Source organism: Osmia lignaria, chromosome 9 (genome assembly GCF_051020975.1).
Source record: "Osmia lignaria lignaria isolate PbOS001 chromosome 9, iyOsmLign1, whole genome shotgun sequence".
In the NCBI taxonomy this organism is placed as follows: domain Eukaryota; kingdom Metazoa; phylum Arthropoda; class Insecta; order Hymenoptera; family Megachilidae; genus Osmia; species Osmia lignaria.
In genome coordinates this window covers 9,733,083-9,746,204 of record NC_135040.1, presented here as the reverse complement: position 1 = coordinate 9,746,204, position 13,122 = coordinate 9,733,083, and the positions used below count along the sequence as shown (strand labels likewise).

General features: G+C 36.8%; 3 protein-coding genes across 5 annotated transcripts in view; 1 reads left to right on the top strand and 2 right to left on the bottom strand.

Moving 5' to 3' along the window:
* p130CAS (Serine_rich_CAS and FAT-like_CAS_C domain-containing protein p130CAS) overlaps positions 1-8,159 on the top strand; it is a 46,889-nt gene extending 38,730 nt beyond the window's left edge. For both annotated transcript variants that reach the window (XM_034333799.2, XM_034333808.2), the window contains exons 4-9: positions 1,602-1,728; positions 3,338-3,638; positions 4,338-4,690; positions 5,025-5,317; positions 5,446-5,802; positions 5,880-8,159. In XM_034333799.2, coding sequence (XP_034189690.1) covers positions 1,602-1,728; positions 3,338-3,638; positions 4,338-4,690; positions 5,025-5,317; positions 5,446-5,802; positions 5,880-6,167 — 1,719 coding nt within the window. In that variant the 3' untranslated portion in view covers positions 6,168-8,159. The remainder of the gene's footprint in view (positions 1-1,601; positions 1,729-3,337; positions 3,639-4,337; positions 4,691-5,024; positions 5,318-5,445; positions 5,803-5,879) is intronic.
* A 706-nt stretch (positions 8,160-8,865) lies between these two features.
* vnc (GNAT family N-acetyltransferase vnc) lies at positions 8,866-11,129 on the bottom strand. 2 transcript variants are annotated; one of them, XM_034333942.2, is made up of 2 exons: positions 10,649-11,129; positions 8,866-10,371 (listed from the first exon to the last, which is right to left on the bottom strand). In XM_034333942.2, the coding sequence occupies exon 2, from the start codon at positions 10,111-10,113 to the stop codon at positions 9,559-9,561; it is 555 nt and encodes a 184-aa protein (XP_034189833.1). In that variant the 5' UTR covers positions 10,114-10,371; positions 10,649-11,129; the 3' UTR covers positions 8,866-9,558. The 2 variants fall into 2 exon arrangements, with proteins under 2 accessions (XP_034189833.1, XP_034189815.1); XM_034333924.2 differs by having other exon boundaries at positions 10,726-11,129.
* A 357-nt stretch (positions 11,130-11,486) lies between these two features.
* LOC117608571 (uncharacterized) lies at positions 11,487-12,737 on the bottom strand. Its single transcript, XM_034333911.2, has one exon. It carries the CDS (start codon positions 12,384-12,386, stop codon positions 11,634-11,636), a length of 753 nt encoding a protein of 250 aa, XP_034189802.1. The 5' UTR covers positions 12,387-12,737; the 3' UTR covers positions 11,487-11,633.
* Between the last annotated feature and the right edge of the window lie 385 nt (positions 12,738-13,122).

Below are 13,122 nucleotides of genomic sequence, written 5' to 3'. Positions count from 1 at the left end.
TGTCGACGAAATTGCATTTTCCCTCGGTACAGCCTCGCGGTTCACCGAAGGCAGACATGTGCTCGCGCATCCGACCACCGTCACCCTAATCCCGCGTGCATCTCCAGGTTCCTGGGTATTTCACCGGATAAGCCTCGTTTGAACGCGTGTTTTCTATAATGTGTTTAATTAAGGATCAAGTGGTTGTCGCATTGACGTAAGTACGTAGAAACGGAGGTGGTCCTGCCCCTACCTCGAAAGAGAATCTGGACTGAGCCCTCCCCAAAAATATGCATCTTCATCATTTTAAAGTTTCAAGACAGCAAAATTATCGAATTTCAAAACTTCGTGATTCCAAAATTACGAAAATTTCAAAGAGACGTGGCCTGCTGTACAAAAAGGTCCAAGGTACACCAATGGTTAAGATATCTCTAATTAGTATCCCTCGCGCTTACGTTTGCCTTCATAATATTTGCATTAGCGTGTGAAGTCAGCTATCAAAGCTCGTCTTCGGAGATCAAAGATTCGACTGATTTCTGATAGGATTTCGAGCAATCCTCGTAGAAACGTTTAACGAGCTTCAGTTTCTAGTTATTATTGATCGTGTAACGATGTTCGGTAATTGAGGACTAGATACAGTACCTATATTTTAATCAAACAAAAATCTATATTCTTCTTTAACGAAAACTATTTCATTGTAAAATCGAATTTCGAACAAAAATCGAACCAGCTCTTAATTCTACGCTACAGGCCGTTTCAATTATCGTTTTATTCTGCCTCCGTTCATTTAAAAGGATTTCACGGTTCACGCGTTTATAGGCGGCACAGATTAATGTCGACAATTTTACGAGCCTGCCTTTATGGATTGCTGACCTGTGAAAATTCCGGCTTACGAATAAATTTTTTGTCCTACTATTTCTCTAGGAAATCTTGTTAAATTTTCAAAAAACTATTTCTCCAGTTATCCTGATGTAATCTTTGTTAATGTATTCCTTTACCAATATTTGATGTATTTTAACCTTTCCGTTACAGTCTTCTTTTTATATCGTTGAAAAAAGTTCGAAATCTTGACCAAAGTTTTATTCGCATCGCGAAGAAACTCAATTAACAGAATATTGCAATTAAGCTCTTGACGTTGGAAAGAACTTGAAGAAGTTCTTCGAAAGGTACTTTGAAAATGGTGGAATGAGAACATCTGATTGGCACTTGCTGCGATAAATTCATTAATGGTATATTACATCGAACGATTCAATTATTTCTCTCATTTAAATAGAAAGAGGTAATCCAACCTGGCTGTGCACTCTTCGCAACAAATTTTAGTTTAAACTTCTCCGAGACAATTATCTCGGACAATTTTCCACGATCCATCGAGAGTGTTCTTCAGAGACAATTTTCCTTGAACGATTATCGTTTTTCTTAAAATGATAGAAAGTTTTAGATTGATTATATTCGTTCCGATTCGATTCACTTTATCATTTTTATTGAAGCGATAAAATAAAAAAATATTCAACTGGGAAATCAATTATGAATTTTCGACTTATCACGAGAGAGTAGATGGTATATGCGAATAATTTGTCGATAATTCAGCAATAATTAATCAGTCTTTGATCTTTTTTGCGCAGGTGGTAACTCCACAGAAGTGCGGCGACGTGTACCTATACGATCTTCCAGCGAGCCGGGCAAGTCCTGCACCACCCTCCAGGCACGACTCACCCCTGAACTCGAATAACGAGCATTTGCACAACTCAGGTATGTAGCAACCCTTCGTTCTACTCTCCTGCGATTCATTTGCAACGTTTTCATGAATGTTTCGAGGAGACTTCAGCAGAATTTTGAAATTTACACCGAACTGCAGAAAAATATTGAAAATTGTGCTTTTCTTATTCTATTTTTACTTTATATTTTTATTAAAACTTCTTCATTTCTAAATGATAAAAACATAATAATTTATCAATTAACTTATCATTTGCATAAAAAGAAAAGGATCAACATAAAAATTTTTCATATAAACAGACAATTTATTAAATTATAATACATTGTGAAACGAAATGAATTATCAAATACTTTTAACCTCATTGATGTTAACCTGCATCAGATCGTTTCTTTAAATCGTTTTTAATCGGCTATTAAACTTTTGTACATTGGCGTTCAATTGAAAACGAGCTTTTCATAGGAAGCATTTATTGAGAATCGATAGGATGCTGATGCTCCTACCGGAATTCTTTTTTATGAAACGACCATTCTGCGAATACGATTTCCATTCCCATTCTACAACCATTAATGGTTGCTTCATGAATACACATGTTGTTTTGAAAAATAGTAGCCGTCCTGTATTATAAAAACCTATACATAATGCATAGGTATCTCAAGGTGTTATCGGTATAGAAAAAGGGGTGCAAAAATATTTGGAAAACTTTTAAACTGTTAAGCTTTGTAACAAATAAGTATTTGCATAAAATAACCATTCAGCGATATGTTCTATTAAAAAATCGAAGAAAAGTGTAATAGTAACTTTGAACCTACATATCCAAGCCATTTCTCAATCGCGAACATTAGCGGTGAAAATTACAAAGTTATCTCGCACAGTCTTAAGCAATCTCCATGGTGAAAGATTGCCGATCCTGGTTTAGCTCCGCTATTGACCGACTAACTTCATTGCGAATTTAAAATTCGTATTCTTAAAGCAAGAACAATGGTATCCTGATCGCGTGACTATGATACCTACTTCGTAAATAAATTAACGATATCGTTATTTCTACTGGGTAATAAAATAGTGTCTGATATACGTTCTTCAGAAAATAATAATTATTACAAGTTATTATTTATAGCCTGTTGAATATTAGTTTATTAGTATCTTTCTTCTCTACCTTTCTAATTTGATCTCCCACCTCCTATGAGAGACCATAGACGTACATATGGGACCCCGTTCCTTATTGTTAGTTATCCTATGGAGGGAGCTAGAAACTCTGGGAAGGAGAGGTCTATGGTAATAATCGGGAACTTGGAAACTTGGAAATCCGGGAAATCGGGGGAAACCTACGGGGCGAGTCCATCTCCATTTTCCCTGAAGAAAAATCTTCGTTTTCCTTACCATTCTCCATATTGCACAAATTAACCTGATACCCGATAGTACCTAGTATCCACCATTGTTTACTAATACCAAAGTTTCGTACAACGATTTTCCCTTCAGATCAAGCCCTGCACCATGAATATTGCAATAAATTCTACAACCTGTCCGTTGGTTGTTTGCAAGTTTAACTCTGAAGCGTAAACGGAAGCTTCCTCTGCATCAGGTACTCTCGATCAGCTTACCCTGCTCAATGCCAAACAGTCTAACCAGTCCCAAATTTCTGTCCAGGACGATACACGACCAGCAACAGAAGTTCGGTAGACAATGGCGGCGACGTGAGCGATTGTTACGACGTGCCACCACGTGCGGTACCGGTGATTCCATCTCCGGCTAGCAGCCCGAGTCCTGCACCCTCGTGCTATGATATCCCAAGGCCACCTACCTCTTGCACGCCGAATTCAAACTGTTCTGGAGGCTCGGGGGTGACACCTTTGGACTGCTACGACGTGCCCAGGTCGTTGCAACCCCTCACACCCAGCAGCTCCGCGTCCAGTCTCACGAACGATGGATCTCTCAGTGGATCAAACCGGTAAGTGATCCTTCGAAATAATGAAACTTTATTTTTTGTTCTGTGGCATATTTATAAGGATGGAGATGTATATATTTTTAGGATGGGGTAGTGGAATAATTCTGGTATCTAGAATCATGAAACTCATAAAGTGCACGCAATTTTATATGAAAAATTTTGTATTCAGTTTATATCATTAAGTTTTTTGATAAAGTGATGAGAAATAAAATACTTTTACTTCTAGTATTTTCAATAGCATCTAATTTTGTTTTATTCGGATGATAATCCCATGAGGTCATTCGAAGCATTAACATCGAGAACGTTGAACTTCGTACATTTGCTAAGGTAACGAGGCATACAGCTGGTAGGAAGTGATTTATTTCTAGAAACTCGAGTTTAAATACCGGACCAGTGCCAACAGCGGTCATTCCTACTGTACTTTCGAGGGAATTGGTTTCATTTACGGTCGAAAAAACAAGAAGAGCAATAGGTTTCGTTCTCAATTTCAGGTCGAAATCCGACTTGCATTGAGAGAATTTTACGTTTCGAAAGCAATGGTAACGATTTCTAAAAAGTAACCCTTTTTAATCTACTTAATTTCTTTTCCGGTCTAACGTTCTAAAATTTATATTTAGATATAATATCTTGAAATTTTATTCGGTGTATCACAATTAAAAGCATGTATCGTGATATACTAACAGAAAAATATTTCTGTTTCAGATCGAGCCTGGCTGCCCCCGATTACGATGTACCTCGATCGCGTCTTCCAGCTTCCTCGTTACCGTCCCGGCAGAACACACCCGTGCCAAAGACACCGACACCTCCGCCACCGCCGCAAACGCAGCAAATCTATGACGTTCCAGTTAGCAAGGAGCTTCCTCTGGAGCTGGACTCCGCTTTGGAAGGTCTACAAAGGCTGCAGAGCGAGGCATCAGCTGCGATAGCTAGGTTACTCGGCTTCGTTAGTCCCGGATGGAGAACGGCTCAACGATTAGACGCTACCTTAATGGATCTTAGGCTGGCTGCTCTTAGACTTAGAACCTCCTTGCACGACCTGGCTGAATTTGCTGAAGGTAATTTCACTTATTTACTTTAATTATTCATACAACTAAAACCTCTATTAATCCTTCAATCCTTGAAATTCAATTCTTAAATATTTTCATTATTCTTGAAGTAATAAAAATAAAAAATCCTTCCATCGTTCCAAATTCTATCCTCGTTACCACCAACCGAGATGTACGCACCGGAACGAAAAGAACCTCTTCCACGAACACTCGAATTATTTTCGCGAGGGTGAAGCAGCCCACACGCAAAGTGCCTCTCGACGAACAACCGGTCGGCTTCGAATTAACGAAGCAGCTCCTAGAAAGGATTCAATTGAAGGGGACTTCGATGATTTTTGCGCAGGAACACTAGGAAACGCGGGTAAAGCACCAGACAAAGGGTTAGCTTCTAAATTGCGACCCTTGGTCAAGGCTCTTCGTGATTCCGACAAGCTCGTACAGGAAGCCGCCACCGAATTGGACGCGATGGAATGGGATGCCGAGAAACTTTGCCGCGGGGCTAGCGAAACTCTGACACCTACTAACGGCCCACCTTCCACCATTCTGTCAACGGTGCAACCGGATCCACTCGATCAGCTGATTGCGTGCGCTAGAGCACTCACGGAAGACGTTCGTCAGGTCGCCAGTTTCATTCAGGTGAGTATCCATTGAGGAGGAATATACGTCTTAGGAATATCCGTTTTGTTCTTTTATTTCTAATACAATAGTTTTAATGCCTTGATATCTATTCTTTCTAACTTTAATCTATAAAACTTCACCAACAGGGTAACTCGACGCTGCTCTTCAAACGATCGTCGATCATCTCGACCGGTAGCAGTAATAACAGCGGTGCCGGCGAGGATTACGATTACGTAAATCTAGACTCGAGGGAAGTAGTCGCGAAGCAAAGGGAAGAAGTAAGAGCATCGTTGCCACAGGAACTCCGTAGTAATTTCGATCGTGTTGTATCCGAGTCGGACCATGCGACCATTCAAATGCCACCCACGACACCGACACCCATGGATCCCAACGACAAACAATTGTTAGCTTTCTACGCCGCCCAGGTGATCACGCATGGCAACCACCTGACTCATGCCATTGACGCGTTCATGCAGACGGTCGAACACAACCAACCACCTAAGGCGAGTACCACAAACTTGGTACAAGTTGACAGGATAATGCAATGAATTAACAAAAATATTTGTCGTTATCTTAACAGGTGTTTCTGGCTCATGGAAAATTCGTAGTGTTGAGCGCTCACAGGCTAGTGCATATAGGTGACACGGTACATAGAAACGTGACCAGAAACGACGTGAGAACACGGGTGCTGCAGTGTGCGAACGCACTGAACGAAGCTTTGGCGCAGACCGTGTCGAAGACGAAACAAGCAGCACAATTCTTTCCAAGCGTATCAGCCGTTCAAGAGATGGTCGACAGCGTGGTGGACGTTTCCCATCTGGCCAAGGATCTAAAAGTCGCGATGATTCACGCCGCGCATCAACCATGAGCGCTGAAACAGCAGATCCTCATCTTAAATACGGAAGAAGCTCGGCGAGGCGCTAGCTGAGAAGAATTTCTCATTATTCTTCGGAGAAACTATGTTAGGGCGCACGAAACCCGCCGCTCCTTCAAGTTCCTTGGATTGGTCGGCAATCCTAATGATCAAACAGTTTCTGCCTACAGAAACATTGCGAGAACAGAAAAATTATTAAAATTTAATTGCAACAATCTATATCGTAGACATGTGTACACTGCCCATTTGATAGAGACGAGCAGCTAACCCTTAAGACTCGATATCAAAGTCGAGCTTAAGAATACGGAGAAGATTAATAAGAATTATTATTCAGATTACTCGGATAGAACTTAGAAATTAAACCTCTGATCATTTAATCGATGGAAAAGGAAATTGAACCACGAGAATCGTTCTGACTTCCTTTTTCGTTCGACCAAAACTAGACCTTTCTCTCTTTACCACGATAGAGAGTTCTCGAGGCCTATCGTTACTTAGAGATACACAACTGCCAAAGCCACAGGTACGTAGAACGTAAGGGAACCTCTTTCGAGACAAGCATTTTTGTAATGTATACTCGAGAATATAGAGAACGTAGACTTTTATAGGGAATATGTAACCGTGTCGTTAGCCGAAGATGTGAAGCTAATTAAACAACGTAAAAGATAAGAGCATGTGTGGAACGCGTTCGAAATGACTCTCGAAGAATTATTGATTGCTTAAAAAACGAGACTCGTTTGAAACGCTATGCAAACGTGTTAATTAATTGTCATAGATGTGTGCTGCGAAGAAAACGTTTTCGTTTAGAAACTTGTTCACGCGTTACTGTGAAACGAGAATATAGGTTGATGATAAAAAAAATTAGAGAAAAGAACACAATGCCAGGAAATAGGATCGGATTAAGATTTCTGGATCCTGGGCTGTAGCCTCCCTTAGACCCACCCTCATTCCGGCGCTGCCAGGAAAAGAGCCACGAATGCAATATGGAATTTTTTACAATTAAGAGCAACAGCGAGGTTTATACAAAAATTTCACTGCAAACAAAAACGTAAAATCTGTCCTTTCGAAGGCCAATTTTAAGCAAATTTTATACAACTTTATTGAAAGGAGCACGACTTTTTCGTGCCCCAAGCCTTTTTATGGCTCTTCCAGGATCATCCAAACGCACAGCGAAGACTTGCAAAAAAAGAACCATTCGATTTGTAGATGTATACAATCACTTCGATCAGACGATTTGACACAATCAAACTCCCCTTACAGGAGTAACGAAAACAATAACTTGAAAAACGATACGCCTTATACACGATCACTTAATCAATCATTGTCAAATCTCCTGCTGATTATAAAACTTTTATCATTCGTTCTTGACATTGGCATAAGCTTAAAGTACTTTTATAATTGGCAGGATTAGAAATGTTATTGAAAAGAAATGTAGGAAGATAAATGAAATTCTTTTTCTTTCATTGTATTCTCCCAACTTTAGACGACAAATTATCTTCTTTGATTGTTCGAAAAACTAATCTACCTTAATATTCAACAACCACACATTATGATTGCACCTTTAAGGTCGATGCATCTTTCAAAGTATTTACTTTTCGCCATCAGACGCAGTCTTTTCTCGTTTTCTTCTTTGAATCGGCGAAAACTGGAGAATCGTTGGAACGATGAGATACGTTTCAATAAATAATCCGCACTTTTAGAGCATTTGCTACGATATAGCTTATAGTTTATTTTTTAGATACCATATAACCGAGCATATCGCGTGAACACGGACTCGTTTATGGAACTTGTATTATAATTTATTGGCGGAGCGTATTTGTATGATAAAATGCATTTTTCAGGCATTTAGAGTTTACTGTATATTTAGAATTTATACATAGTCGATACCGATAGGTGCTTATCACATTCTCGTTGAATCTTATTCTGATAATCGTGACATGCTATTAGATGAACTATTTCTTTGAATATATATATATATTTAAAAATAAACACGCATAAATTATGCATCGTCTTTATTACTTTAAGTAATTTCAATTGATTGTACATGGTACCTGGAGTTTCTTCTAATTGAGCACCCACGGAATTCGTTGTCAGTGAAGACTTCCGGTTGGAATTTTATCATAATTCAACGATTTATCGTTAATTATTATTGCGTTAAATTTTGAATACCTATTAATGTAATTAGTAATCTTAAAGTGTATCAAGAAATCAGATGATTAATTAACGTTTAAGTCCTTCGAACTGAATCGATTGTGTTAATTTAAAGACATTTAATGTGTACATAAGTATATTTATATATATATATACATATATATGTATATTACAATTATTCCTATTATGATGTATACACAAATACAATAATGTATCAACGCAGCAGTTACACAAAAAAATGTTTGACATTGTGCAATTGTCGAGTTTTAATTTCTAAGCATCGAATTATACTCAAGGAAATACGCGAGGTATTTAGAATTAGAAAAGATAATTAGAATTGTTTTACGTGAAGTAGATGCGAGGTTTTTTTCAAAAAGTTAATATCCGTTCGTACTTGATTCGCTTGGTAAAATCCGAATGATAATTTTGTATACTGGCGCGTTACATGTATATTATAGTTACAATAGTTCAATAAAGATTAATTAAATATGTATACAGGTAGTGAAATGAAAAGATCGTATTTTTTCCAGTTTAGTTTCTTTATTATATTAAGATTCATGGGTCTTAAATAACATGATATATCAATTAACTACGCGCAAATACATTCATTAGAAACATTTTAACTCAATTTGTATTGAAGTACATACAATAGTTTAGACGTCTCTCTTTTCCCGTCATAATTATTAACAAATACACCCCTTCGTAGTAGTAGCATATAAAACATTTCATATGTCTTAAGTAAGGCTTGAACGAACACAAATACTTAGTATAGAGTGATCCAAATTTGATTCACCCAAGTTGAAAATTGGACTTTTTAAAATGCAATCACGTAATAAAAACTATTATTTTTTTCTTCAATAAATAAATCTAAATAAGTGTACATGATTTCATGTACTTTGAAATTATTTTTATTACGTGACTATTTCTCAAAAAATGATGCTAATATTCTCGATTAATAGATCAAAATCTGCGTGCGGGGAATTGACACGAAGTGACCACAGTCAATTTTTGATCACACTGTTCAAGTATTTGTGAATTTCTTAGAATAGCAGAACATACACATCAAATATTCAAGCTATAATGCTTGATTTACAATGTTTTCATGCTTTTTTTCTTCTTCATACAGTTTCATTTATGAAAAATACCCATGTGTAAGACAGATTTAGATCCAGAAGTATGGAACTAATAATGCAAAAAATCAATTGGAACCTAATTGTAGAAAAACGTTCAAAGCTGACTATGAACGATCGCAGCACCGGCCAGTATGTGTGTGCGTATTACCATCCTTGATAGCTTTTTCTTTAGCTGCATTTTTTTCCATATGGAAACTGCTAAGATCTCGTTTCATAGCATACGCATCTTCTCCATCCGCATAATATTTCGGCTCGACTTCTGACACTTCAAATTGTAAACTGCTTGTATATAAATTTAAAGCTGCCCGGTTACTTCGACGAACATGCAGGGAAACATATTTTGCTCCGAAACATTCGACCATTGCTCTAGAAGCCTGATTCATAAGCTTTTGTGCAATACCAAGTCTTCTGTGAGATCTTTTCACTGCCAAACTGGTAATGTGACCGTGTGGATTATCCTCGCAATCCTCTTCCATTTTAGCAAGGACATATCCTACTATCCTGCCTTTTTCATCTTCAGCTACGTAACTCAATTGTGGCCAAGAAAGTGCATGATATAAATAATATTTCATCTGATAATTTTCAGGTAGGCATTGTAAGTTACAATGTTGTATATTTAACAGATCATCTGTTGTTGCACAGCGTATGTTTATAGACATTTTCACAAGTTAAAATATTGTAGATATATGAATGAAAGATAAATTCACTTTGGTCTGTTCTCTTTTTAGAAGCTTCCTTGGATATTGCCTAGTAATCTATCTCAAATTTGCAAATACAGCCTTAATCCCTGCGAATCTTTTTCATACGAGATCTACCGTTTTTTAAATCATTGACGGATGAAGATTCACTCATTCCACCCAATAGTTCTCGAACAAATCGGAAGCGTGAAAGGAAAAATTTCCAAACTAAATACCAACCTGTAAAAAAACAAATATGTCTATGAATATAAACGATTATATACTAAGTAAACAATTTAAATTACAAATACTACAGCAACCACAAGGATTATACATTTGTGGTTTTAGATTATTTATTCTACATAGTTGTAATAAAAATACTCAACTGAAGTACACTATACGACATACTTAAAACAGTATAGATAAAAGATAGTGCAATACAATTACAGCAAATTTTTCCATTAACAATATAGAAATATTAAAATACTATGAAACAAGAAACGTCTTAAATATTTACAGTCGAGAATAGTCGTCGATAATGCGCATACACGTGATGATAGAGGTTAAGTATATAGTCAAGCTCTCCTACTATACCTTCGACTTCGAAACTATATGACTATTCGACAGCTCGGGTAACAAGGTTTCGAAACTCTCTGCATACCGCGCAGCAATAACGGAACGTTACTATCTGTCGTTCTTACCCAGCAGCACCAGGCCAAATACTATGAGCAGACTCGATATCACGGAGAAGGCTGCTAGGACGATTTCCTGCATTATTAAATCCGTACCTCGAGTATCAATATATAACAAACTTCCTAGAACGACACACACGAGAATAGTGTCATAACCTCTATCGGTTTCTTACTTTCCTGGCAAGACAATTAAATTCACCGAATATAGAAACGTAAACGACAAATTTAGCACAACGTCGAAACGTAAATTCGCCTACGTTTTTTCTTTCACCGATAACACGCCATTTTGAATTCGTAACAGAGTTGTATGCGTATAGGTTATAAAATTACCCCCTCCCATCGAATAAATAAATTTTTTGTCATCATTTAACGAATTATATGATCTATTAAGGATATATCACGTAACTTACCAAATTTCAATTGATTCTGTTTCGCTCACTAAACAGCATTACTGACAGTAAAACTGAAAAATTGTAAAAATAAGCTGAGAACTTTTGAATAGCATCAACTAAAGCCGACAGGAAGTAGTCACGACTTGCGATACATATGCGCAATCGCATGATCCCCGGAAAAACCTTCCACAGCGGTTTTATTTAAAATTTAAAGAATCAAGAACAATGTATAATAATTAACAGGTAAACTTTCTTTAAGTAGAAGATAAGATTATTTTCTGCTTAAACTAATACGCAATACTTTATTATTACTAGATTTAAAATACATTAATCAATAAAATATATCAAATATTTGAATTACACAACTTGATAGGTACAATTATATCTGCTGCATTAATGTGAGGTGCATTATGTACATTTAATCCTCTTCTTCATCAGCTTCTTCTAAGTGATCCAATTTTAGTTGTTTTGATTGATCAATTTTTTTTGCAGGCTTTTCTTTCTTGCTTTTCTTTTTCTGTTTTTGACCAACAATATATTCTGGCATAATAACCTTGCTACTTTTAAATGTTGGCTTGTCTTCATCATCAATTACAACTGCATCATTATCATCTGTATTTTCTATTTCATTTTCAGGTTTCTTGAATTGAATATTTGAAGTTGTTTTATTCTTTCTGGATTTAAATACTATCTTAGACTGATTCTTATCAATCAAATTAGGGTCATCTACATCCATTTCTACATCATTTATTTCAATAGATCTTCTTGTTTTTAATTCTTTTAAAAAGGACAATGCAGCCCTTGTGTTGCTTTGTTCTGTCATGTCATCATTAGACACGTCATCTAAACTATACTTTGTCCATTTATGAGGATTTTTATGATAATCTGGTACATTTCTGTTGCTGGCACGTGGTGCTGGGCCCTCTGGTCTCTTAAAAATACTTTCTTTACCACGAAACCTCTTTGTTTCACTTTTACGTTTTTGACCATGCCTTGGAACCAAAGATTTTTTCTGTTCATCAACATCTATGTCCATCTCTGTAGATTCAATAGTGCTCTTATTCTTGTTACACTCTTGTTCTGCATTTGACAGCTTGTCAAACAGCAATTTCTGCCTGTTTGCAAACGCGCTATTACCGCCGTGTATGACAAAATCTCCAGACGTATGCATGTTTCCGAATTATTATTGAGATTTTTAAAAATATTTTTCCGAGCAGAAATGTCAAAACAAAATATTAGTAGAATAAGCACAACATGTAACGCACCGAAGTATTATAGGTTAGATACCCTAACAATTATTTTCTGCAACAATTATTACAAATTTCTCAAATTTCAAAGTGATTTATCGCCACTTTACGAACTTTTAACGTTTAAACATTTAGCAAATGTGAAAATGTTGTTAATGTTATACTACGTTCCATGTACGTCGCCATTTTATCTCGAACGAAATTATCGAAAATAAAGAAGTTGCAGTTGCAGTGACTACATATGCAAAAGACTGGACATGCCGCTGTCTTCAAGGGGTAATGATTTAAGGAGTCCCTGATACCCCCAAATGCACAGTCTCCATGCAGAAAGCACAGCCGATATGATAATCGTGCCTGTTTTACCAGCCCATCTTTTGCCGCACTTCAGACTGACATCTGACAAAACCAATTGTCACTCCCTTTCATTCTTATTTTTTTTTTTTCGACATCAGTCAAACATAACTGTTTGATTAAATTGTATTCACTTCATGCAAATAAATAATTTAAAAAAAAACAACTGACAATGAGTTATTATTTAATTTAACCAATCCCATTTCCGAGTTATTTATCTAATGCCCTACATTCCTTATATTCTGGTATCAAACAGCAGAAAATCAGACCAAATTTAGTCTTCATCTTCAACGCCAGAGGGCCAAAATT